This window comes from Salminus brasiliensis, chromosome 8, assembly GCF_030463535.1.
Source record: "Salminus brasiliensis chromosome 8, fSalBra1.hap2, whole genome shotgun sequence".
NCBI lineage: Eukaryota > Metazoa > Chordata > Actinopteri > Characiformes > Bryconidae > Salminus > Salminus brasiliensis.
Window position 1 is genome coordinate 12,034,589 of NC_132885.1, and position 26,620 is coordinate 12,061,208.

Consider the following 26,620-nt stretch of genomic DNA (forward strand, 5'->3'; position numbering starts at 1 on the left):
GTCCTGCTAAAGCACACGTAGCACTGAGGTATCCTGAGACTGATGGCCTTGTCCAAGGTTAGAGAGGCTGTTTCCACCGAAACTGAATCAGGTTTGGAGCAGAAATGGTAGAAGGTATGGAGTGCAGTTTTAGAGAGAGGGGGTTTCACATGCATGTGCGGCGTTAAGGTGGCTGAACGTCTTCAGAGGCTGGGCAGAAGGGAAGGTAATCCTGCAGATTAACAGATGCATGGCCTAACATTAGTCGTAGAATTAAATAGGATTAAAAAACAATGTAGATTTGAAAGTTTTACTAAAGTTTTCCTAAAGTTTTCCTCATTAGTTCTGGAGGTTTTTGCTTACCAGTCAACTCGACTATGAGAATCCAGTGATGGGAGTCATTATAATAAGCAGTGTTTTAAATATTATTTTTAATGTTAGTTGCAGAAAAGAGGCTAAACTGGTTTGAAGGCAACTTTTCTCACTAGCCCGTCACGTGCGCACCTGTGCCAGTGACGCACGCACGCACGCGCGCGAGCACACTGACACACACCGACACACACCTCTCGCATCCGGGAGGCACAGACAGAGGGGCATAGAGGGAAGCCGTGGGCTTCATGAGGGCCACCGTTTAAAGGTATGTCTGTAAATGGAGCTACTTCTCCAGCTGAACACCCACCTTTCAGCAGTGTGGTCGCGCAGGCGAGGGGGTTTGTGGAGGTGGGGTTTGTGGAGGTGGGGTTTCTCAGGGGTGCCAGTGGGACGCACCTGGTAAAAGCTGGTGTGCGTTTGTTGGCGCTGGGTTTTTAACCTGGAGCAAAGTTGCTGGAGTTTTTCTCAGTGATGCGCTTTTTAAATGCGTTTATCGTGAACCAGTGGTTTTGTAGATGCACTTCAGGTGATTTCAGGTGAAGTGAAAGCTCTTCTCCTTAAGCTAATTCATAGTTTCAGTAGTTTCAGTGTTTCAGTAGTTTCAGTGTTTCAGTAGTTTCAGTGTTTGTGTTTCAGTAGTTTCAGTGTTTCAGTAGTTTCGTTGTTTCAGTAGTTTCAGTGTTTCAGTAGTTTCAGTGTTTCAGTAGTTTCAGTGTTTGTGTTTCAGTAGTTCAGTGTTTCAGTAGTTTCAGTAGTTCAGTGTTTCAGTAGTTTCAGTAGTTTCAGTGTTTGTGTTTCAGTAGTTTCAGTAGTTTCAGTGTTTCAGTAGTTTCAGTGTTTGTGTTTCAGTAGTTTCAGTAGTTCAGTGTTTCAGTAGTTTCAGTAGTTCAGTGTTTCAGTAGTTTCAGTAGTTTCAGTGTTTCAGTAGTTTCAGTAGTTTCAGTGTTTCAGTAGTTTCAGTGTTTCAGTAGTTCAGTGTTTCAGTAGTTTCAGTGTTTCAGTAGTTTCAGTAGTTTCAGTAGTTCAGGATCAGAGTAAGCCAAAGTTTATATTGAATGGTTTAGCTGAGACACTTCTCTAAAATGCTTCTGTTGTTGTAGTTCTAGTTAGCTAAGTTTATTCAGTCTCTCATTACTAGTGTGTGTGTGTGTGTGTGTGTGTGTGTGTGTGTGTGTGTGTGTGTGTGTGTCTCCATCAGTACTCCAGCAAATCTTTGACAAACTTCTATCCTCATAGGATTGTCTCTTTCTTTTTTCTGTATGACCCGATAGGTGTCTGTAAGCTTAGATGTGTACTCAGCCAGTTTAATGTGATATGCTTCACTGTAAATATATAAATACATTTATATACAGTGAACCATATAACCATATATATGTTTGTGTGTGTGTGTATATATGTGTATATATATATATATATGTGTGTGTGTGTGTGTGTGTGTGTGTGTATGTACATGTATATATGTAGCCATTTTACTAGTGATCCAGAATTAACCAGTGAGCCTCCATGTCCGAATCAGAAAATCTGAATCTCTTTGCCACATATGTTACATATACAAGGATTATTTCTTGGTGAGAGCAACACTAGTATGATGATGATGATGAAGATGTAGCAAGCACACAGACTGTTAACAAGTATTATAGTAAGAGAGAAAAGTACACTAAACCATAAATAGAATAAATAATAATAAGTTTACAAATTATTAAAAGTAATAAAGAGCTGAGGGAGCTAAGAGAGATGTGGAAATCTGTACTTATACAGGTATGAATACTACAGATCCAAATGTAGCCTGAGTGGACATGTATACAGAATCACTTTAAGTGTTAAGTGTTTTTGGGGGGTGGAGGATATACTTTCATTGTTTTCCAAACATAACAAACACTTTGACGCACCACAATGAGGTTGAAAAAAAATGAAAAAATAAATAAATAACATAATTATTAGCGAGGGGGGGGGGGTTTAATACAAATGCAATAGTATGTTACAAGTAAGCTATTTTGTTAGTAAAAATAGTATTGTATAGAATATAAAGTAGTGTTATATATATTGGGGGGGGAGGGCAGGGCACATTAATCGAGAGACAGTTTTGCACTACACACAGTTCCATGTTTGAATAGACAGATCTCTAAACCAAAGTCAGTAGGATTGGACCACTTTTTATGTAAAGTTGATAGTGGTACAATAGTGGTAAATTGGGGGAAAAGGTTTTTTGGGGTATTACTAGTAGACCTACAAATGAATATGAATTAATGCTGCTTTGGGACAATGTGTGTTGTTAAAAGCACTATGCAAATAAAATGTGATTGTCTTTCCTGTCAGCAGGTGAATATACTGACCACTTCAAGTTCACTTTCTCTTTAGACACAGATGCAACACTCTGGCATCCCACCTGGACCCCCCACAGTATCTCATGAGAACAATGCTACACGGCTAAGGTCTTGGACAGGAGGCAACATGAGCACCCACGTTCAAGAGTTATTCCACGAAAATGCCCAGGTCACTTTTCTTATCTTATACATTAAACAGTGTGCATTTAATGGGGCTAATTATGACTGTAATAGGGAGAATAGCATCTCTGTCGTTGCTACTCTGGGCTCAGCGTGCTGTTAACTGCACTATGTAACACTGGTAAAGTGGGCAGAACACCACTCGTGGGAACTGCGTAACGCAGCATAATATGAGTCACATTTATGTAAAATCATGTACGATTACTTGACTGCCTCAGTCCACATGCTTCTTTCAGTTTCAGTGAGGGCTATATATATATCGGATTGTCAACTAATGCATGTGTAAAGCATGTCCTGTAAGGGCGTGAATTCCCCTTTCTGACTAAGAGGAGCCCTGGAGCACGTAATACCAATTCTTGCATAATGCTGCTTTAATATCTACTATGTTTAGTGTCTTTGTCTCTGTGTTTTCATGCAGGGCTCTCAGATGCCTGCCCAGCCATGGTGGAAGGTGAAGCTGTTTGTGTGGGAGCCTGTACTCTTTGGCACCTGGGATGGCGTCTTCACAACATGCATGATCAACATTTTCGGAGTAGTGCTCTTTCTTCGCACCGGTTGGCTTGTAGTAAGAGACAACCCATTCATTAAAGAGTTGCACAATAATACTGGAATTAGATCTGCAGATAATGGCTTACAAAAATCATTTGTAACATTTAAAAATTATTGTTAAAGATGTGTTTATTGTACTTTGGGAATGTTTAGGCAAATCATGGCTACTTTGCTAAAAAAATCTGCATTTTATTCATTTTGCTATATGTGTAAACCCTGCAGAAGTTCATGCTATATTTGCTATATTTAAATTCAGGTAAATGTAGTCTCAATTTCTACATTAAATTACTGGTTATAAATCAGGATCAGTACTGGTACTGACTTCTGCAAAGGTTTCCGAATTTCCTATGGATGCATTAAGTGCTTTAACTGGAACCCCTTTTAAACTATTTTATTAGTAATTAATCACCAAAATGTACTTGGGTAGTTGTTCAGTCTTCTACATGTGCCTAGTAAAATAGGCAAATTACCCTTGTCAGGTCCTTTTCTAAATAATGTGCTTCAGGTGAGTCTTTGAGCAGTGCCATAGGGTGAATGTGGAGTGTGAAGAACCTTTCAATTGGTAAAAAACTTTACATTAAGTGAAGGCTCTTGGACCTTTAAAAGGTCAGTCACACTCACATAAAGGCCTAAACAAACATGACAAGACAAGACATGGTTTTACTCACTGTTTGTGTTGGACACCTATGGAATTTAAAACGCACACCGTGACAGTGAGCATGCGTGACAGTGAGCATGCATGCCCGGAGCGGTGGGCAGCCTTTGCTGCGGCGCCCGGGGGCATTGATGGTGAATGACCTCGCTCAAGGGCCCAACAGTGGCAGCTTGCACCACTGCCCCTGCTTATTATTTTTTTTGTTTGTTTTTAGGGGAACACTGGGGTGTTGCTGGGCATGCTGCTGGTGTCACTGGTTGTGCAAGTTGCCCTGGTGACAGTGATGTCAGGTATTGGAGTGTGTGAGCGCTGCAGTGTTGGCAGTGGGGGAGTTTATTCCATGATCTCCACAGTTCTCGGAGGAAGAGTTGGAGGCACTGTTGGACTCCTCTATGTGTTTGGTCAGGTGAGAAGATTATCACGCTTTCGTCATCCACCGTAAACCAAAAGCTCTGCAGTTACCACAGCATGAACTTTCTCTACACTCACTACCCTCAGTGTGTGGCTGGAGCCATGTATATCACAGGCTTCGCTGAGTCCATAGCTGAAGTGCTGACCGTGCAGAGCGTGTGGGCTGTCAGAGGGATCTCCGTGGCTGTCCTGCTGGCCCTGCTGGGGATCAACCTGGCTGGTGTGAAGTGGATCATCCGGCTGCAGCTGATCCTGCTGGCCATTCTGGCGGTGTCCACTCTGGACTTTATTATTGGAACGTTTAGCCATCTGGATCCAGGTTTGTGATCATTCTCCCTTCTTCCTGTGGTTTTCTCTAAATCTACATACTTTTATATCTCAATTATCTGAGCTCTGCAGTCTTTCTCTCAGTTCTCCAGTAGATGGCAGTGTTGGATTGTTAGAACAAACCTGTCTTTTTAACTTTAGTCATCCAGAGTTATTCAGAAATGTGTGGCTCAATACCACAGAGCAATCCATAGGTATCTGCACACTTACAGAATTCGTGTTGTATTGGCTTGGGTTCTCTTGCACACTATATATTTAAATGAAACAAAGACTATGACCATGAAGTGCAGTATGCCCTACATATCAGGTGAGCTGTGTACTAAAGGCAACCCTTTTTATCCATGGTCCTCCCATTTAGTAGACCATAAGTAATTGGACAACAGGTTGATTTCTAGAAGAACCAAAATCGTGTCCATGCCAGTAAAGTCAGAATAAATGTGTTATACTTTATATGTCCAAATGTTTGTGGACACTCCTTCTAATGTATGCACGCATGCATGCACTTTAAGTTGCACCCATTGCTGACACCCACACAGCTGCACACACACACACACACACACACACACACACACACACACACACACACACACACACACACACACACACACAGCTCGCCTAGTCCCTGTAGAGATGTATTGCCAAAAGAATAGGACTCTCTAGAGTAGGTAAACATGAACCTGTTGGCACCATGTCTAATACCAGGTGTGGGCTAGAGGACTTTAAAATAAGATAATCCTTTTTTAGTCCCCCAGTTGGGAAATTCACAGCATTGAGCTGTGGATCAGTGGAACTGTGTTCTCTGGAATGATGGTGCTCCATCCAATACTTTTGAGTTGGGGATGTGGTGGGGTGGTGTTCTTCCAATATCCTGACCTCAGTAATGCTCTTGTTGCTGAATGCAAATAAATCCTCACAGCTGAAGCACTGCTTCAAAATTCTTCCCTGGACAGTGGAGACAGTTACTCCAACAAAAGCAGGATAAGCTCTTTTTTTTTAACCATTGCTTTTAGAAGAAACAATGAATGAACAGGTGTCCCAATACGTCTTGTCAAACAGGCTGCTTTTGTTACTGTGCTTTTAAAAGTGCCCTGAAATGTTAAACTGTATTTGCCTTGGCATAATTAAATAATTGTTTTATTGTTTTCTTTCATATCCAGTAGACCACTGAACTAAAAAAGAAAAAAGGTCACTGTTCAAATACTAGAAATTGCAGTAATTATTTTTTACAATATAATGCAAAGTTATATTTTACATCTCATGTGATGATATGTAGTGTCTGGGTCTCATTGGGCCGACATTACAGTATGTAAATTGTTTGCCTCATAGTTATCATTGGGAGTTTTTTATTAATTACAGTACATTTTCTGTAGAGCTGCACAATCAGAATCAGATTTATTGGCCAATCATGTTTAGACACACAAGAATATGTTCAAAGAATATATTGTTTCAGCATCCCCATCACAGTGTGCATGCTCAATAGTCCCAAGGCAGGGTGTGCAACATCATGTAAGGCAAAAGAAACCAAATACGTCATGCTTCAACTTCCATACTACATACAGTAGAGCTGTTTTCATCTTCCATGATTCTATCTGCTCAATGTCAATTATTTTACTCCAATTATTGATACACAGTGTTCATCATTTAATGTCATGATCTGCTGGATCATTGTCTTCAGGAGAAATCAGATGAAAATCCCTGTGTTTTTTAATATTACTAAATATAGCAGTATCAGTGTTTTTTTCAATATCGTGGAGCCCTAGTTTCATGGCTTGTCATATATCTTATCTCTGCTAAAATCATACGCCTTTATTAAAGAAACGAAGTCATCTGAAAGTACCTTAAGTGAGCTGCAGACATGGACACACTCAAATGTGGGTTTTACTTGGAGTTAGTCAGATGATTCAGATACCATGAGTTGTGGTTCTACCCTGTGAAAGACATTATTTGAATCCAGTAATATTTGTAATTATTTGTAAATAGACGGGTGAAAGTCAGAGTCACAGGTTTTAATAGTGATCAGAAAGAAGAGTTCTGAGCACTGTATACTGGCAAGCGAAGGGAGCGGCTTTACAGTTGAAAGGCCAGCCTGTGTCCTGTGTGCTGTTTACTCAGAAGTCTTATGTGCTGTTGTGTGTTGAAGGAAGGGGCTGAACTCTAAAGGACGGGGCCAGTATGTACTTTCACACTGGCCCTTCAGGAAGTCCATCCCAATGCTTCCTGTTCTCCTGATTACTGGCTTCCTGTCCGGAGTAGAGAAAAGACTTCCATAAAGATGATTCCCTCTGCCTCACTCACTCACTTACTCGCGCGCTCTCTTTCTTTTGCTCTAGCTCTTTCATCCACTCACCCTTTCGCTCTATGTCTCTTGCACTTTCTCACTCTGCCTCTGTTTATATCTGACTGTTTCGGTCTCTCTCTTTCCTGTCTCTTGTGTCTCTTACTCTGTCACTTTCTCTTACTCTCGCTCTCTCCTTCTCTCTTTCTGTCTTACTTACATTCTTTCTTTTGCTTCCTTCCTCTTTCTTCCTCTCTCTCCCTCTAATTCTTTCTGTCTCTAGATTCAAGATGTGCTTTAGTGACATGACATCATTGCAATAATCTTGTATAAAAATGAAGGTTCTAGAAAGGGTTCTTTGAGGGATACAATAGAAGAACCCCTTTTAGTTCCCAGAGGAACCATGTTTGTAAAAGAGATGTGAATGTCTGACCTGTGAATTGGTAAAGAACTTTGACCTCAGTGGGAGGGTCTTTACACCTTTACAAGGTTCTTCACACTCACAGATGTCTTTTACAAACATGGCAGCCATAGGCATCTCAAAGTGGTTCTTCTAGAACATCGCTCAAAGAACCCTTTATCTTACTGTTTCTTTCTCTCCTGCTCTCTTTCTCTCTCTCTCTCTTTAAAGTAGTGCTGAAATCCGACAAATGTGAAACGTTATACCCCTGGCTACTGTTGCTGCTGGTGCCCACATGCGCGTGTCCCACACGTCTGCTTAACTCCTTTAAAAGCTGGGATTGGGCCCAAGTTCGTAGTTTGGGTTGGTATGGGAAATGGAAGTTCCTGGTTTGTCCAGGTTTTTCCAATTAGGCCTTGTGGTAGCTGAGTGATATCACAGCTGGCCCACCGCCAGTGGGTTCCATGGCCCTCGGCGGGCGCCACATGGGCGGCTTACCTGCCTGTGGCAGGAAAAAGGGGGCTGCCACACAGATGTGTTTACAATTCGATAACGCTGCTAATCAGGCAGTCAAGGCCCGCCTGCCGGCACGAACACATCAGCAGAGTGACCTCCTCTGATACGCCTACAGAGAGCCTAAAGCACTCTGACGTGCTGGGTGGCCCTACAGCCGTGCACATGAATCTTCAGTCTGTTAAAAGCGTATGAGCGGAGAGAGACCCTCTGTAAACTGCTCATACTGCTACCTGCACGTATCCTCTTACAGCCACACGTGTGCTGGGTCATACTTTAAATGTAATGGCTGGAAAACATGAGGAAGTTTTGAGCGATATCCTCTTGAGATTTCCTCTCTATTTCATACCAATGCAGTGAGCGCACATTTGTTCTAGAGGCCAGTTTGGGAGGGGGGATAATACACACTCACACTCTCTATCCTGTTCAGTGTGATTCATTTATTTATTGATTTATTTTTGACGTAGTGAATTTGGTCCTTTCTTCTTTATTTCTTTACTTTTTATTCTGTTATTCCTATCCCTGGATCTCCTGCAGTACAATCAGTGAACCTATTCTCGACCCCAATGAAACACTCCGACTTAAAAAGTTTTTTTCTCTAAAAAAGTTTTATATCATAAATCAGTCATTTTTTAGACTGACAACCATTCCTGTCCAATGTGTTGTTCAGTTCTGCAGTAGGACATGTAAGACACTATCTTGCACCCACCCCCAGACAGGAAACTTGTATGCGCTCATGGTTTTGGGTTTAGGGTGTTAACTGGACTCACCCACATATTTGGCCTAGGACAAAAGAACAGGCAGGAAGTAGATCAGAGCCCTTTGCTTGAAGCCTTCACATCACTTCAGATGAGAAGTGTGCTCGCTATAAATAACCAGAGAGACTCAGTGTACCCTCAGAAGTTGTCAGAGAGGTTATGTTCACATATCTACTCTTAACTCTTAACTGAATGGGAATGTGCTACAGTATATACAATATGTCATGTCATAACCACGGTGTTGAATCTGTTGTTTTTAGTGTTTGATCTCTCCATTAAGAACTTAATTTATGCAGTTCTTGTATTTACAGTATGATACTATACATAATGGAACAAATGCACATTTAAGTTTTTGTGACTAGAAAAGCTGTGTTTGTGCATTTGCACATCTGTGTCGGCAGTGAATGCAACTTAAAGTGGCTAAATGAATTCATTAGAAGGCGTGTCCACAAACATATGGACATATTGTGTGTACACTGTGGACAAATCACTATTTTCAGTAATGCATTATAATACTGCTACAAGATGACATTGCATTTACTGAATATTTGTTAAGTTGTTATTTGATATATTGAAATAGTAAGTGACTTTGGTTTGGGGAGAAAATGCCCAGATGCAGTTTTGCAAGCTAATGTACAACCCTGTTATCTTGCCTCAGTTTGAAACCCATTGACTTATCATGGAGGACATGTGGGGGGGAAGAAAATATGCTATGATTTTTTTGGCTGGTTTACAGCACCAGTGTCTCAATGAATGGTGTTGTTCTCATTGTGTCCTTCCAGCGCGATGTGCTGTTGACAAGCTAAAGAGATTGTTACTGATTAGCTTTTAGCCTAGCGTGTGCTTGCTTTGCTGGGTTTGGCTTTCTTGAGTCTTACTGGCAAAAACAGTGTTTTCCCATCTAATGTGTGTTTAGCTCCTGTTTGGAAGTCAGGTGAGGTAGACCAGTTTGTTTGAGGTAGTGGATGATAAAGAGAAGACATGATGATCGGTGCTCGGCTCTCATGATTGAATATGCCAAGGTAAATGCAGTTTGACTTTCTAGGGCCCCTTTATGGATCTTTATATTGATGGTCATATATATAATATATATATATATGACATTATTGCTATATTCGGCTTGTGATTGTTTAAATATATATAGCAATACATGCAAATATATTGTCACTGTCCACACAAAATAATGCATCGCCAAAATAGTGCTTGTACAGGGGAAGATCTGTAGGTGTAGCTTAAGCAAACAAATACCTTTCTACACATTAACTCAAAGTATCACATAAACAACATATATTTTATGCATTTTAGATTATTTCTATGTTTTGTATGTCATTTGGTTTAGCACTGTGTCAGTTGTCACAGCTATAATTAGTTTGGTGCCTGCCAGAAATATTAGGATGATGGCATTTGCTCTTGTTAGTGACTCTTTGGCCTGATTGTTGTAGTAAAAACAGACACGTCTTTGTATTTATCAGCTTTTTTTCTTTGGTATTTTCTTGCTCTACAGCTGCTGCGCAACATCATGCTAGTCACTGTTGATAGTGTTTGGAAAAATGTGGACTTCAGAGAAACAGAGCCCAAGAATGCAGTTTTGTTTTCATATTTGCAAGCACTGGTTGTAAGCGGTTCTGCAGCATAAAGAGTGCAGAAGTACCGTGACCACAAGCACGGTGCTGGATCATGAAATATATGTCTTCCTCTAGTTTATTCCCTCTCTCTCTTTTTTCCTGTCGCTTTCTTTTTCTCTCTCCCTCCTACTTAGAGCTGTGACTTGGAAGGCTAGGAACAGGCAGGGCTTCTGAAAGGGTGGTGACTTCCTTTTGGAAAAACATGTCATTAATTCAAGAGAATGCATTCTTTCCCATCACAAGATAACCGAGAGGGAAATGGTTCATGCTCGTGCATAGCCAAGCTCTCTCTCGCACTCACTGTGCGTGAGTACATAATCTACACAGGTGAAGATTCTCAAGATTCAACGTGTTAACGTAAACTGTTCTGTTCCATTTCAGCAACTTCAAGGTCATCTTCTGTGTCATGCAGTTCTCCCCACATTTGCTTTTACACAAACTGATGACAGCTCTTAGCTAAAAATGGTTTAGATACCAGAAAGCTTCCATGAAACAACAGCAAAATTATTTTTTTGACGCAATATAGAGCTATATAGATCTTATATACAACAATATATCTTATATACAATACAGATACCTTTTATACAACAAGAACCATGTTAACATTCAAAAAACTGCTCTTCGAGTTGTTGGTATAACCACTGACTTTACCCTATAATCCATTTTTACACATTTAAAGCTTCATTCTATAGAAATTTTCATATGATCCTGCCAGCTTGTAGTTGATATGATTCTAAACAGATGAGCCATAATTTTAGTACCACCTTTCTAATATTAAGTAGAAATAGCAAATCTGACCATTTGCATCATGACCTCCACAAAACCTCTGAAGGCATCCTGTTGTATGTGGCACTAAGAGGCTAGCAGCAGATCCTTTTGAAAAGTTCTGAAAGTTGAGCGGTGGGGCCTCTATAGATCACATCAGTGAGCCTTAGGTGCCCATGTTCACCACCAGTTCACCAGTTGTCCATTTTTCGGAGAACTTTTGGTAGGTACCAACCACTGCATACCAGAGAAACCTGGTACCAGAGAAACCTGACCTGCCTGACATATTGGACATGATCTGACCCAGTCGTCTAGCCTTCACAGTCTAGGCCTTGTCAAAGTGTCTCAGATCCTTGTGCTTGCCCATTTTATTTATTTTATATTACATCATCTGTAAGAACTAAAAGGCTGTTCACTTGCTGCCTAATATATTTTGTTGCCACTGTCAAGGGCTGGGATATGTTTTTCACTTCACCTGTCAGTGATACTAATGTTGTGGCTGATCAGTGTATAATCTAGGACAAAAAAAGCTAAGATATTTATCTTTATTGTGATTTGATTATTTGTTTGCATAATATATTTTCTATGCATATACAGTGCTTCAGCAACACTGACTAACTGCATGTTTCATTACAAAAAGAGCATAAGTAGTCCAGCTTAACTGGATTTAGGGCAAAAAATAATAATTAATAATAATAATGTGTTAAAAAATAATAATTTGTACTGCTAGTACCTTCAAATGTGACACTACTTCTGGCTATATGTTTATTATATGTTTGTATTATATCATGCAAATTTAGGATTATGAGATTATGTTAAATGCCATATCTCCCAAATTACATGCAGTCTGACTTATCCCATGACCATGACACACAATTTTAGTGCTGGATGTTTTTATAGGTTTCATAGTGCCACTGTGAATGCACCAGTATAGTGTGATCCACTAGCCACAATAATGATACAGTATCTCTTACCGCTGTTGGTGCAAATGTTCCTCTAGTGTGTGTTCATGGCCGGTTTTGTTTGTCTGTGAACACGCCCAGACTTCAGTCCAGTGTTCACTCTATCATGTCCGCAGTACAGACCTATTGAACTTGGCGTCTGTTTCTAACTGTTGGGCCTAGCCCTGTTCTTGCACACATCTTGGCAGTGGCCTCTACATCCCCCCACAACCCCACCGCACACACACACACACACACAACCCCCCGGATACTTACATAAGGCCTTCGAATGGTCAGCCACAGACACAGACATGCAGGGCCCTGCCCATGTGGTCAGAAGAGTGCAGCTCCAGCTGGCCAGACATATTTCACACCATAGTCAGAGAAGTATACGCCAGGTTCTGTAGAGCCCCAGGGAAGCCTCACTCTTACTAATGTGTGATGCAGTTGTAGCTATTGTAGCCTCAGTATGTATTATCACACACAGCGTTTTGCTTGGTTACTGTAGATTGAAGTAAAGACATTTTCTGCTGATGGAGGTTCTGATGTGCAAAACATTATACTTTCAACTGTAGAATACAGTAAGAGAGAACTAGCGTGGCCTTATTGTCCCAAAACAGATATGCATTAGCAGTCAACCAGAATTAGCATACACTGAGATTCAGCAACAGCCCCTTCCGACTCAAAATACCAACAAGACAGTGCAAGATGCCAGATTGGGTTGAGGTGTAAGAAGTTCAGGTGATGCCAACATACATCACCAGATTGAAATGTCTTTGAGAAGTTGTAGAGCTGTCGTGGGTGGAAAATCCAACCAGTATGGACAGCAGTGAAGAATGGAGAATTTGGGAAGCAGTTCATTTGGATCATTTTAAGAAACTGTTATGGAAATATTTTAAAGAGATGTGAGAATCATCAAGACCAGAGGAATACAGGTCATTTAACATTACTAAAACACCAATATTTGAGCAGTTCTTTTTGACTACCAGTGTTTTTCTGTGACTGTACATGTATCCGAGCATGTCTTTCAGACATAAACACCATTGTTAACTGTTTTTGTACAATAGCCCAGACTTTTGCCATGCACCACTCAATAATGTTTCAGGATGTAATTATTATAAATATTAGTGATGATGGTTAACGTTGGCATTGTTCAGGTCTGACTGTGTATTTTCAGAGCATGGTTTCATTGGCTATTCTGAAGAGGTCTTGGGAAAGAACACCCTGCCAGACTACACTGCTGGGGAGACTTTCTTCACCGTGTTTGGGGTTTTCTTTCCAGCTGCCACAGGTGACCGTGTTTCACACAGTAATGCAATTAATGAAGTTACACCGCAGGGACAGCATATTAACCAAGACTTTGTTGATATCAGAAGGTCTTAAGTATGACCTAATTTCTCAGAAGAGCTGTAATACAAACATTTTCACAAGATGGTGGAAAGATTATTATTCTGCATACTTTGTATGATACATACAAGGTCTGGACTAATAATTGAGTTAAGATGTTCAGCCACTGACAGTTATGGCAGACCAAATGTGTCAAACTTTTCGAAATGTGATTGCTGATCTCAGGTCAGTGTTTGCCTTTTATATCTTTGTGAAAACAACTTCATGCACATGGGGGGACTGATTCTGTCATCTTACACAGGAAATAGCTGCAGTTTCTGGTTTCCTCTGCTGTCTGCACATTCATGTCTTCTTAGCAAAGTCACCATACACCAACCCAAATAATAACCAGTTATTCTCATTTAGAGGTAAAAACACTGACTATAGAGATTTTATAGAATTTAGAATGATGGTTTTCACTATTTGTCATATTCCCCCTGCAATGTCTTAAACCATAGTTGACCCTTGAGGACATTTTAAATTTGCCCCCCCCCAGAATTAAAACTGTTATATACAGTTTTAATTCTGTATATTACAGTTTGTTCTTATTTTCCTTCACATTTTAATCTTAAACTAGAGTTGGTAGCTGCTTACCTTCTTTATTTAAATATTTATTTTGTCTTTTTAGCCTTCAGACCACCACAGACATTGACCCTTTGGCAGAAATTCTAGAGAAATCCCTGTCTTAGGCATTGTTTGACCTGTGTTTGTGTGTATGTGGTGTGTAGGTGTGATGGCAGGGTTCAATATGAGCTCAGACCTTCAGAAGCCAGATCATAACATCCCCGTGGGGACCCTGGCAGCAATCTTCACCTCGTATGTACCAGACCTCTTCAAACTACAAGTGCCAAACCATGAAAGACTGCATTTGATTAACATTACACTACTCACGTGTTTGCTTGTGAATGTAAAGACATTTCTCTTCTCACATTTCCCATTAAACTATACACAGAAGATCATTTTCATGTTTGATACCTCAAACTTTGTACGTAGGCCTACAGTTAAGTCATTTACACTCAGTTATCAGTTATTCAGGCCTAAAATAAAAAGGTAAAGGTGCACGTATTTGTCACTGTACAGTGAAATGTGTCCTCCGCATTTAACCCATCTGTGGTAGTGAACACACACACTAGTGAACTAGGGGCAGTGAGCACACACACACCCAGAGCGGTGGGCAGCCAACTCCAGCGCCCGGGGAGCAGAGAGGGTAAAGGGTCTTGGTCAAGGGTGCCCAACAGTGGCAGCTTGCCAAGCCCGGGAATCAAACCCACAACCCTGTTATCGATATCCCGGCGCTCTAACCGCTAAGCCACCACTGCCCCTTGTGTGAACATATGCTAAACTGTTACCAAATAAGACAGAATTGTTTATGTATCAGTATTATTAATAGGAAATGTAAAATGTAAAAAATAAAAGTTCTTTCTTTTGCCTTTAAAAGGATAATACAGTATGAACATATAGACAAAGCACTTGTATGCTAAGATCATGGATAAATATAAACCATACACCATACATGGTGCACAGACCAGTTAATGTGTTTTATTAAGCAGCTTTTGAGACATATTTGCAGTGTGCAGAACCCTGGTTGAAGTTGTACTGTTGTACATTTTTTGCAGGTGGTTCCTGTATCTCGTCTTTGTATTCTTGCTGGGAGCCATCTGCACCAGAGATGCTCTGCGCTATGATTTCTTGATAGCGGAAAAGGTAACATGCCGATATCCACAGCTTCAAAGGGTCTAGGGTCACTTGTGAGGTCACTCCGCAGTATTTGAACAGCCCACAGAATTATTGGAGGCCATTGAATTACACAGCTTCCAGGTGGTGGACCAGCGCATGCACTGCATATTTTTGGGGTTTCCCCTGCTCTTCAACCCAACATATAATGCTGAGTCATGTGTTTTGAAGCAGAGGAAAACAAGTCCATGTTTCACAGTGTCCCAGAACTGCGATTGAGAAGCACTGTACTGTAGGTATGTGATGGAGTCTGAATAATGGTTTATATTTGTAGCTTACTTAATGTGAGATGAAATATGAACTTTAAAGTGCAGAATATTGGTCCTAATTCTAGGACATTGTACCTTTAACAATGCGGGAAGATGGTTAACCCAATGACGACAGTTTTTTCAGTTGTTACACAACTGATGTAAGAAAAGATCTAGATTTTATTCTAGATGCACTATTTGTATCTGCAGCCTCTTGCTGTTTTCTTTGTATGAGTAGTGAGGAATTGTCAGTACTACTAAAGAAGGTCATCATGCAACTGAAAAGTCAGAGACAAATTAGTTAGATATAGCCAAAACATCAGGTGTGTCAAATCAATTAATTAGTACATTGTGGGGGAACATGAACACAGTGATGAACGTACTAGCAAACAAATTGAATTTCACTCACTGATAAACAGACTGCATGCAAAAATAAATGCTACAAATAAAAAAAGACTGAATTACCGGCCTACAAGAGCATCACCAGGGAAGTTTTAGACAGACAGAATTTTAGACAGTTATCACATTTCTGCTTTCTAAACATGATAATATACTGCATTGTGCAACATTTTAGAAACCTGTGAGAATCAGAAATTAAAAGCTCCTTATCTGGGCTGTAAGTGTTTATTTACTCAGTAAAACAGTAATATTAGAATAAACACATATATATTTATACAGAAAGTAGTGGTTTTATATCACTGTGATCACATCTCCAAAGCTCTCCTGCTGGTAGTCTAGTTTTATTTATAGTTGTCATCCAACACCTGGTTTGATAAATCAGGGCTTAATGATGTTAAATGAAGTGAGCTGGTGATAGAATTGAAGCTGACTGGAGATGTCAAGGAGAAATCTAGAACCAAGCTTTGTTCTTTAAACTGTCTCAAGTTATCAATTACTTTCTTCAAAACGAGAAAATCTTGTTACTTGTTACTGTATTTTTATTTACTTGATTGTATTCTCATAATATATAGTTTTATAAGCAAAAGCTCCCTTATTGCTGAGAGAAATGCCAAAAACCTCTGCACAGTACTGTATATAATATACTCAGATATTTAATTGTCTAAATACTTACTGCATCCTGAAGTTGTGTGTGTATAATATAAAGAGTATGTAGAGGTATGTATAGTGAGTATAGTGAATCTTACATAATTCATCCATAATAGTACACTCAGATTAGAACAGATATTCCCATTAATCTCATAATCTATGTTTTAATTTCAAACACAATATGATAGACTATGGAGTCAGATCAACATAAATGTAATTTTCCAGTTATTTACCGACTGTACAGTAATGGACAGTAATTCACAAACTACAATCACGTGCATATATAATTATATGCTTCAGCCTACAGTGCAGGATAAGTCTAACTCAGAAGGGTGTCTGAGTTCATGCTGCATGTGCTGCAGATGCCATGAGAACAGCTGGTATGAGACTACTAAATGAGAATAGGTCCATCTTGGGTGTGACCTCCATAGGCCTCACACAGCTGCTCTATGGTGGAGGCTACTGCGCTGGGGTGAACACCCTGCTGTAGCTTCTCGCATAACACAAGCTTAGACAGCAGGACTTTCTGTACTGTGATATCAGATATACACACTGACTTAAAGGGGAATTCTGTCCCTTTTTATTTTCTCTACATAACACAGTCTCTGCCGGGTGAGCACAATTAGGTTAAAACCTTGTGAATAGAACCGCCTTAATGGGATGTTTAAACATCACCCAGAGTGTCCTTAGAGAACCTATAAAAGGCATTTTTGCTGGACATTGAAAACACTACATTTAGAAAAGTTAAAGCAGCATCATGTCAAAACTGTACAAATAATTCAGTGAGTGCCCCATCATGGCTGTGCATTATACATGCATTTCTGTACAAGCTGAGAAATACAGAACTGGCATCTGAAGAACGAATCACGTGGATTGAGGCGGTAGAGTATTACCTACTACAGGTTTTGATACAAATATGACTGATTTTGAAGATTATATTTTCAGGTAAAATACTGCATAATGCTGCTTTAATTTTATTTAATGTTATTTTATTTAATGCAAAGTAGAGACTTATGCTGAGGTGAACATTTCCAAACATATTGTTGATTGTCAGTAAAGTCTTTGCTAACAAGGCTAAAAGACACTCTTATACTTTCCACATAAGAGTTAAAACTGCTTTTATTTTTATGGCAGATCAATTTAGGAATACTTGGATTAAGTCAGTGACCATTGTTTTATGTTTTCTTTAATTTACTTTGAACTCAGTGAAAGCTTTTTTATTTTTATTTTTACCCTCTGGCTGAACATAGTTGGACTGGGTGGAGTCGAGTGCACTCTCTTCCCCTCTGTGTTTGTTTTTTTTCCCAGGTCTCCTTGGTGGGTTTCCTGTTCCTGCTGGGCCTTTATGTCTCCTCCCTGGCCTCTTGCATGGGTGGCCTCTATGGGGCCCCCAGGGTTCTGCAGTGCATCGCCCAGGAGAGGGTTATCCCAGTTTTTGCTTTCCTGGGACAAGGGGTGGGTACCCATACTTTGCACAGTATTGGCAAGGCAAGCATTTTATGAGCTCAGAAGCTGGAATTTTTATGAAATACATAATTAGAGTACACTGTAGTTTGTGTGGAAATAAATAAATGAGGTAGTACTTGCCTTAGTATATTCAAGTTCATGCAGGTTTCAAACAACACCACCAAGGTCACACCAAGTGGAGTAAATAACATGTTTACTTTACAAATCAAGTCCTTATTTATAAAGCTCTTTTGTGTTAATTTCATGGAACATAATGAACCATTTGCTCCTCATGCTTAATTAGTGCCACCCTTCAGTGTGTCCGGGGAGGCAGAACTGATAATACCCATGACAACGGAGGAGTTCCTAATTATAGAGCACCAGAATGCCCTCCAAAAAGCATGAAGGGCCCAGTGTTGTACAATTGTGGCTTTGAAAAACGTTGCACACCCTTCCCCTCGGCCCCAGCTCGATCTGGACCCTCTGTGTAGACTGAAAGCCGGCCCGAGACATCTTGCCCTGAATCAAAGCCCCAGAACAAATGCAGGAAGCAAAGCCAGGGCCAGCCCAGGTTGGCCTGGCTCCTGGCCAGGCAGTACCAGGAGTGCAGGCACGGCAGCAATTGCACTAGCTCAACCTGGATCACAGTGACTTACAGTGGAGGGTGAAGGATGAAGAGAGAGTGAGAGAAAGATTGTGGAAAATGAGTGGCTTTAGGAGAGGCTGTTTTGTGTCAGAGTTCAAGGGAGATGTTTTTTACTGGGATGTTTTAGTTGGATGCTTGCACTCTGTGATTACACAACATCCACAGATTGGAAGAATGATAACTGAGGGAGGGTGTGGAAAGGAAATGAAAAGACTTGCAGTGTTTAATTGCTCTGTCCATTCCTATTTTGTTGATGTGATTTGTACAGTATTTAAATATCATGCCTCAGAAGATGTTTTCATGCCTGTTGGTTAAATAATTGTAAGCTAAAATGTATTTAAAGATTCAGGTTTGTATTGCAGGCAGGCCAAGGTTTGATACCACAGTTTAGGGTCAGACTAAGATCCTCTGGTGTACTGTCCTCAGACACATCTTTATCCATTGATAACCTTATTTTTAAAGTCACTAATGTCACAATGCATGTGAAATAGGCTGCCAAACGATCCTTTGTTGTTTTGTTGTTCCATGTTTGCACGTTCCACCAAATGTAAGGCCAATACACCAATCAGCCATAACATTAAAACTCACATGATGGGCATAACACTGATTATGTCAATAGAATGGTTCCTGGTATATTTGGCAGCAAGTGAACAGTCAATTCTTGAAGTTGATGTGTTGGAAGCAGGAAAAAATCAGCAAGAATCTGAGCAGCTTTAACAAGACCCAATGACTTCGGTCTGTGCATCTCCAAAACAGCACGTCTTGTGGGATGATCCCAGTATATAGTGGTTAGGACCTACCAAAAGTGGACAAAGGATGGGCTGTTGAAGTGGTGACAGGGTAGCAGGCGCTAGGGCACCATGTCTGGTGGAGTCCATGCTTTGAGTCAGAACTGTTTTGGCAGCATAAAGAGGACCTTCACAATATAAGGCAGGCGGTTTTCATTTTATGGCTAATGCTTGATATTCTGAATCTAAATATTTAAAGCAGGATTATTACATATTTACTAGTCTGGTCTATGAATAGCTTTAAAGCAAACAAGTTCATGATGCAATAAAATGACTTTTTATTTATATTTTCAGTTGTTTTTGTAAAAGTGTCACTACAATGACCTATACAAGCTTCACTGTAGAGTTTACCATACTTACTGTCTTGTGACAGCCGTAACTGTAATTGCTCCATTGTTTTCCTAGTTTATACAGATGGTTTAGTTTGACATATGCCTTCTATCCACATTCTCCAACGTCAACAGAAGGGACCCAATAAGACTCCAGTGGCAGCTATCTGTCTGACCAGCTTGATCTCCATGGCCTTCATCTTCATCGGTCAGGTCAACATCCTGGCTCCCATCGTCACGATCAACTTCATGCTAACCTACAGCATCATTGACTATTCTTACTTCTGTGTGGCAAAAAGCTACGAGCTACAAGCTAAGGAGAGAAGGCCTCTGCTTGAAAGACCCGGTTCTAGGAAGCCGCTAGTGATGAGTAGTCACCCGTGTTATGGCAGCAATGGTGCCATGAGAAACCCCAGTAATGGCACGTTGCTTGAGTTCACGAAAGACATGAACCAGATATTTCCACTGCCCAATGCAGACAGCACAGAGGAAGAGAAAGCCCCCAGTCCTGCAGCCAAGGCCTGGGGCAGGAAGGCAAAAGTTCCTGCTAAAGAAACATTAAGCAGCAGTTTTGGGTTGGACCTAAACAGCAATAGTCCTTTAGAGAAGGAAAAGGATGAGAAGCAGCTCGAACAAAGCATTGGCCTAGATGATGAGACCAGCAGCCAGATAGGGCTTATGGAGTCTGAGTCAGGAGGGGAGAGGAAACGGTTCCTTCCTACTCACGACCCTATTGAACTGGATCAGCTACCTAGGGAGTTAACAGAGAAGAACGGTGAGTGTTCTGTTCATTGAATCAAGAAAAATGTATACATAGTAGTCAAGCTCTATGTTTTGCAAATGTTCAATCTCTTTACAGATTCACAACCAAAGCTGGAGGGATCAGAAATACGACCCATCCCAAATTCATTCTATGCCAGGTTTTGCAACCACTGGGTTGCACTAATTGGTGTAAGTGCATACATAGTAAAGTAGTTGAGAATATAGTGTTATTTTTTGTATTATGATTACTATTTAATTAGTAAAGTAGTTAAAATAGTAAACACAGTATCTGTAGACATTTTCAACAAATCCTAATACAGAGGCTTGTGCAGAAGTTACCTAACCATTGCAAAAGCTTATACCTTGATTAGGAAAGGAGACCTGATGTATGTCACCGACTGTAATTAGGAACTGTCAGCTGAATCAAATGCCCAGGCCTTTTCATTTCTCTGTTCAAATCACTTTCTCATCAAACATGGGCTCCTTTAGGAAATTTTTTAGGAAAGTTTAAAAATCAAAAAACAAAAATAACTGATGCCAGGCTATAAGAAGACAGTCAAGCATTTTCAACAAGTTTTGACAGTGCAGAATAAGAAAATGGCAGTTGCGGGGAACTGTGGAGGTCCACATTTGGACATCTGGAAGACCAAGAAAACTCGAATGTGGAATGTGGTGTGCTCTTCTACTGTGCAGCATTGTTTGCTTAAACATGAAAGAGGCATAGGAGCGAAACTTGTGTGACCTCATCACAAAACTTACAGTTTGTTACAGAACATCTGGACAAGCCAGATTAGTTTTTGAAAAGAAGTGCTGTAAACTGATGAAGTGAAAATATAAATGTTCCCCTAATCAGCAATGGTACATTTGCAAAAAAATAAAAAAGGAAATTAATTTCATGAAAAGAACACCTTACCTACTATGAATCAGTGGGAGTGGGTAAATTACCTTTTAGGGTTGCGCTACAGACAGTGGCATTGGCAGTATTGTACAAGGCGGAAGTATGGATCCATTAACCATTTGTTAAAAGGCTAAAGCTGATAGAGGGAGGCTTTTACAACAGGATACTGACCAAAAACATACCCCAGAACCCACCATGGACTACCTGAAGAAACTAACGGAAGCTTATGGAATGGTTCTTACAGTCTTACAGTCCGTCGATAGATCCTAACCAAGCTCTGCATGCCAGCAACCTGGCAATAGATCAGATTGTAGAGTAGGAAAAAAAATCCTTGAATGACTTTTAGCTGCGACAAGCATTTGAAAGCTGTGATTTCTGCTAGAAGAAGTGTTCGTAATTCCTGACTCTGTAAGATGCCCAAACTTTTGCACATGCAGATATTTTTCCTGTTCTGAAAGATGAGTAACTTTGCATTGGGATTTGTTAAAAAATAATTTATGTTTGATTAACTTCATAACCATATCTTTTTGCTTTATTCTCAACACGTGTTTATACCTGCCTTTAACTTTAATCCGTTGCAGGCTCTGTGCTCCCTTGTGATAATGTTTGTCATCCAGTGGGTGTATGCCTTGGTGAATATTAGTGTTGCCCTCCTCCTTTTCCTCTACATTGGAAAAGCAAGCCCTGGTTTGCCAACAGGTAATTGTCTGAGATTTGTTGAATTACATGGTTTTGAAAAACTGATAAGCAACCTCAATCACTACAAACAGCTTTCTTTTACTATGTATAGCTGTTTAAATGTGTGTTCAGTTATTTCACAATTACTGTAAAAATACTTGTATGGATACTTGTACTGCAGACATGATTGTTAAAAGCAGACTCTTAGTGTTTGGTCCTGGTCAGGGCTCGGCCTGTTGTGCAGCTGTTGTGTGGGATTTTTTGGAAGCATTTGATGGTGGATTCTGGAATTGTGTGATATCTAATCTCCTCACAGTGCAGTAGCCCTTCATCTGACTCCTCTCTGCTATACTATGGGAGAGCCAGGAGTTACCAGAGTTCACTTCTGGGTTGTACTACTACTAAGTCGTTTGTAGAATAAAGTAGCTGGGGCAAATATAATTAGAATCAAAGCCATAAGAGTGTTTTTGTATGGTAGACATTTTGGAAAGCAAAAAAATGATTTTCCTGTATATTCTAGTTCTTTGGATGGAAGGATGCACATAGTGACATGTTTGGTATTTGTGGGCCATGTATTTATTGCCACTTTTATAATGTTCACACACTGTGGCAATTGGCTGAACAGAAGTTTGGCTTGTTTTGATGTTTCTGTGTGCACTTACCTACTTAACTAACCTATACAAACAGAGCTAAAGGCATTTTTTGTTTTGCTTTTGCTTTTATGTGTTTCATCTGTCTTTTATGAATTATTATGAATATACAACCATGAAGATTCAATAGATATCTATGGGGAAAGAAACTGCAAGCAATTTGGATGTTTAAAGTAAAAATCAAGGAAAAGTAAAAAGCAAGGATCTTCCTCAGGTGGTTGAGGAAACCAATTACTGAGTACTGGCATCACTGCTGTCCCAGTTCAGTCTAATCAATAGCCCACTCTAATTGACTGTCTAATTGCCCTACCATCAGATATTGTACTTTTTTAGGTACTGATTTGAATGTTTTTGCTGGCTTCATGATTAAATTGGGTGTGAATATGCACCTTCCTAGATTATACATACTCATATTCCTATTATGAATATTGCCGTTAACCATGATCATTACTTTCATTATTCATACCACCACTGCTTTGACTATATCAGTACACCTAAGCATAACAGTGGTATGTGGTGGCATGTTTTGACCCCTATTGTCCCAAGGTTTCTTCCTCCAGCTTTGAGGGAGTTTTTCCTTGCTACTGTTGGCTTTGCTCACCAGGGGTTTTATGTTGATGATTTTAATGTTGATTAATGTTTTGTTGTAATGTTTGTCTTACTTTCTGTAAAGATTTCTGTAAAGATTTCTGTAAAGCTGCTTTACAAACTTAGTTGTAAAAAGCCCCATAAAAATAAATTTGATTTAATGTGATTTGTATCTTTATCAATTAGACTCCAGTGCAGTATACTGACCCATTATTTATTCTCACCAGAGTAATGATCTGGAAACAGAAAATGCTATAAAGTCAATGTGCCATTATATTTCTCGTATTCATCCTTGTAATATTAAGGAAAATCACTTGCCGTTACAAAGGTCCCTGTACACATTTTAGGTTCGCCCTTTTCCCTGGAAGATGGTTATTGTACATTTTGTTCTTCTGACAGGTGCAGCGGCCCGCTTCAGCTTTTTCCAATGGATAAAGAGCTTTGTGAGCAACTTGGGCAGGTAGAGTATGATGAAAAGGTTATGTAAGATGTTTGATTCCCTTTTGTTCTTCAGGAAGCTCTTAAAGTGTCTGCTGTTTGATTGATGGATTTATCCTTTGGCTTGGCTCGGTGGGAAACCTCCTTTGCCAAATTCTGCAGATCAGAATGAGTGGATTAAACCTTTCACAGAGTGGGAGAACCATGGACAAATGATTTGTCCTTTCTGGACACTGAGAGAGTATTTGTCTGAGAGACTGTGTACTTGTTGAGACCATAAGTTAATGTCCAGTTCTAACCATGATGCCACTGATCTCTCTGACCCTTAAAGGCAAAAACACGAGCTTCAGGGCCAGATTGTGGTGACACCGTCTTTGTCAGAAGTTGGCATGGAAACCAAGCAGTTGACGGAGGAAAACGCAGACTTTGCCTTCCGGGACCGTTACCACCACTCCTCCATTATCACCACTGCGGATAAGATGGTGCATCCTGAACTCCGCTAATGGGCCTCGTCTCTCCTACCTCAGCCTTGTCAATTAAGTGCAATTCATTAGGGTTCTCAAGCAGGAGAGCTTAATAAATCTATATTAAATCTATATTAAATCTATTCATCAGCTGGTATTGGAAACTCCTATAGGATCTATTTTGAAAACATGTACATCTGATCTAATGCCAGATTAGTAGCCATGTTCTAGTAGACAGAGCTTATGCATTTAATTCTTAAACAATTAAACAATATAATTAAAAAAAATTATATATATATATATTATATATTAATTTTTTTTTACTAAATTACTGCATAATATAATCTCTGAGATAAACAACGTCATTCAAAGTTGTTGGATTTGAAAGGTGCACTGCAAAACATACAGATTCAGAATTTCTTCACAGAGGTGGTCATGGAAAACCGAGGTCCTGACCGAGATCATGGTCTACAACCATAGAGATCATGGTCTACAACATCATTGTATTTAGTAAATCTACATTTTTCCCTGTGTTTTCTATGCTCGTTATGTAATGCTGACAAATGCTGAAATAGTGGTGAGTGTTTTTGGGGTGGACTAATTTACCTTACAGCACCCTGCATGCATCTCCTCATCCTTTAAAAATACAATTGAGGCCAAACGCTAATCTCAGAACAATGTCTCAGACACCTATCCATAACCTAAAGTACTAGTTTTCTGTGAAGTAGCCTTTTGAAGACATCAAACTTTTCGGACATCTGTTTCCTATCCGCTGTTCTGAAAATTCTGAGGTGGTAACTTTCCTCAAAACGTAGGAAATGACTCTGATTGACTTTCTTTACGTCTAAATGACTGGATGATCCTTATTGAGGAAAACATCTGGAATTTCTCTTTAAGAGCACAATTGGACTTTGATGTGTTTGTTTTTGCTGTTGTTCTTTTGCTGTATTGTAATGTGTAATCTCCATGGAAATATGAAGTATGAGACAGTTTGGTATAAATGTGTCTCAGTCTACAGAAAGTGCAATAGAAATGCTGTGTACATCATCATCATCATCATTGCAACAGTGTGTGCAATCTTTTACAGACTGTATGTTACAGTGTGTGTTTGTGGGGGGTCTTATATAGTGTTTGTGAATTAAGTAAGAAGTAAAGATAACATGTATACCTCATGTTTGCTCTTGTATGGCCTGTGTGTTAAAACGAATAGTCTATAATTAACCAAACTGGACATTCCTGCAGGCCAACTCTTCTCCTTCTCAAGCGTCTTGTGGTCTGTGTGAAGAACAAAGGATGTTGCTAAGCTTAGCGTAAATCAGTACCAAGTGTAGTATCACAATACCAACCAATTCTGTGTCTAAAAATACAATCACTTATTATTACTGTCTGAACCTCATTCACCAAATATTTGTGCAAAACATTTTATTTACACAATGTTACAGTATACAGTATGGGAGGCTTCAAAGAATATTGTTGCAAAATTGCAATACTAAAAAAATGATTGACTTTTTACAATTGTGTACCGCTCTAGTCCACACAGCTCAGCTGTAGTCCACCATAACATTCATGCCTTTTGGAGCATGCTTATTTTGAAATGTGCTTTAATTTAGTAATGAAATGCTTTAATTTAACCATTAAATTACACAAATCTAATTCTGTTAAAGCTGCAGTATATGATAATTCGCATATCCTGATCCTACAGTGGGGAAGTGTAATTGTGCATTGAGACACCCCTAAAGGACATGCTGTACACATGCATGTCAGGACTTTACACAAATATGACTTATAGTGTTGTCCTGTCTGCTTCACCAGAGTTACATAGTGCAGTTAGCGATGAGCTGAGTCCACAGTAACAATGACAGACGCCATTCTTCATATTAAATGTCACTACTGGAGCATCAAGATACATTTATAAGCTGCTTTCTTTATTTATAAGTACAACTGCTATACATTGTTGCTGTGTAATTGGATAAAGAGGGGTTTCTTAGTTATCTTGCTTCAAAGGTTAAACGTTTAATAAGAAAAATATCCAAATGTTTTGGGATTTTTAATGAAAATGTCCATCTTTAGTAAGAAGTCCTGCTTTTGTACATTAACGAAGCCAAAACTTGTTTTTGTTTTTTTCTGAAATTATAATTACAGGTAATTATAGGGTACTTATAGGACCTGTGTCCTCCCTTTGCTTCAGTACCAGCCTCTACTCATTTGCCAAGTCTTTATACTAAATATTGGACTGTGAGGATATGATTGCATTCAGCCACTAGAACTTTAGTGAGGTCTGGATGATTAGCCCTAGATCACGCCACTCCAGCTCATCCTAAAGGTTCAGGATGGAGCTTATTTGGTCATGCTGAACTTAGCTGAGTTTCCTAATTAGAAGGGGTGTCCGGATATTTCCGGACACATTACAGACCACCTTGCACAGATTACTGCTAAACGCTTGT

General features: G+C 39.8%; 1 protein-coding gene across 3 annotated transcripts; it reads left to right on the forward strand.

Moving 5' to 3' along the window:
- On the forward strand, nucleotides 1-25,492 carry slc12a8 (solute carrier family 12 member 8). 3 transcript variants are annotated; one of them, XM_072685053.1, is made up of 14 exons: nucleotides 1-57; nucleotides 2,710-2,844; nucleotides 3,274-3,420; nucleotides 4,274-4,465; nucleotides 4,558-4,789; nucleotides 13,252-13,365; nucleotides 14,189-14,276; nucleotides 15,077-15,164; nucleotides 17,798-17,944; nucleotides 19,834-20,473; nucleotides 20,558-20,649; nucleotides 21,940-22,057; nucleotides 23,674-23,734; nucleotides 24,044-25,492. In XM_072685053.1, the coding sequence occupies exons 1-14, from the start codon at nucleotides 43-45 to the stop codon at nucleotides 24,213-24,215; spliced, it is 2,241 nt and encodes a 746-aa protein (XP_072541154.1). In that variant the 5' UTR covers nucleotides 1-42; the 3' UTR covers nucleotides 24,216-25,492. The 3 variants fall into 3 exon arrangements, with proteins under 3 accessions (XP_072541154.1, XP_072541156.1, XP_072541155.1); XM_072685055.1 differs by having other exon boundaries at nucleotides 8-205; XM_072685054.1 differs by lacking the exon at nucleotides 1-57 and adding an exon at nucleotides 388-616.
- The last annotated feature ends 1,128 nt before the right edge of the window (nucleotides 25,493-26,620 follow it).

What these genes read in the sequence shown, in the direction of transcription:
- slc12a8 (XM_072685053.1), top strand. An exon ending in GGAGTTAACAGAGAAGAACG is followed by an intron (nt 20,474 to 20,557) that starts GTGAGTGTTCTG and finishes ATCTCTTTACAG; the next exon opens with ATTCACAACCAAAGCTGGAG. An exon ending in AAGCCCTGGTTTGCCAACAG is followed by an intron (nt 22,058 to 23,673) that starts GTAATTGTCTGA and finishes TTCTTCTGACAG; the next exon opens with GTGCAGCGGCCCGCTTCAGC.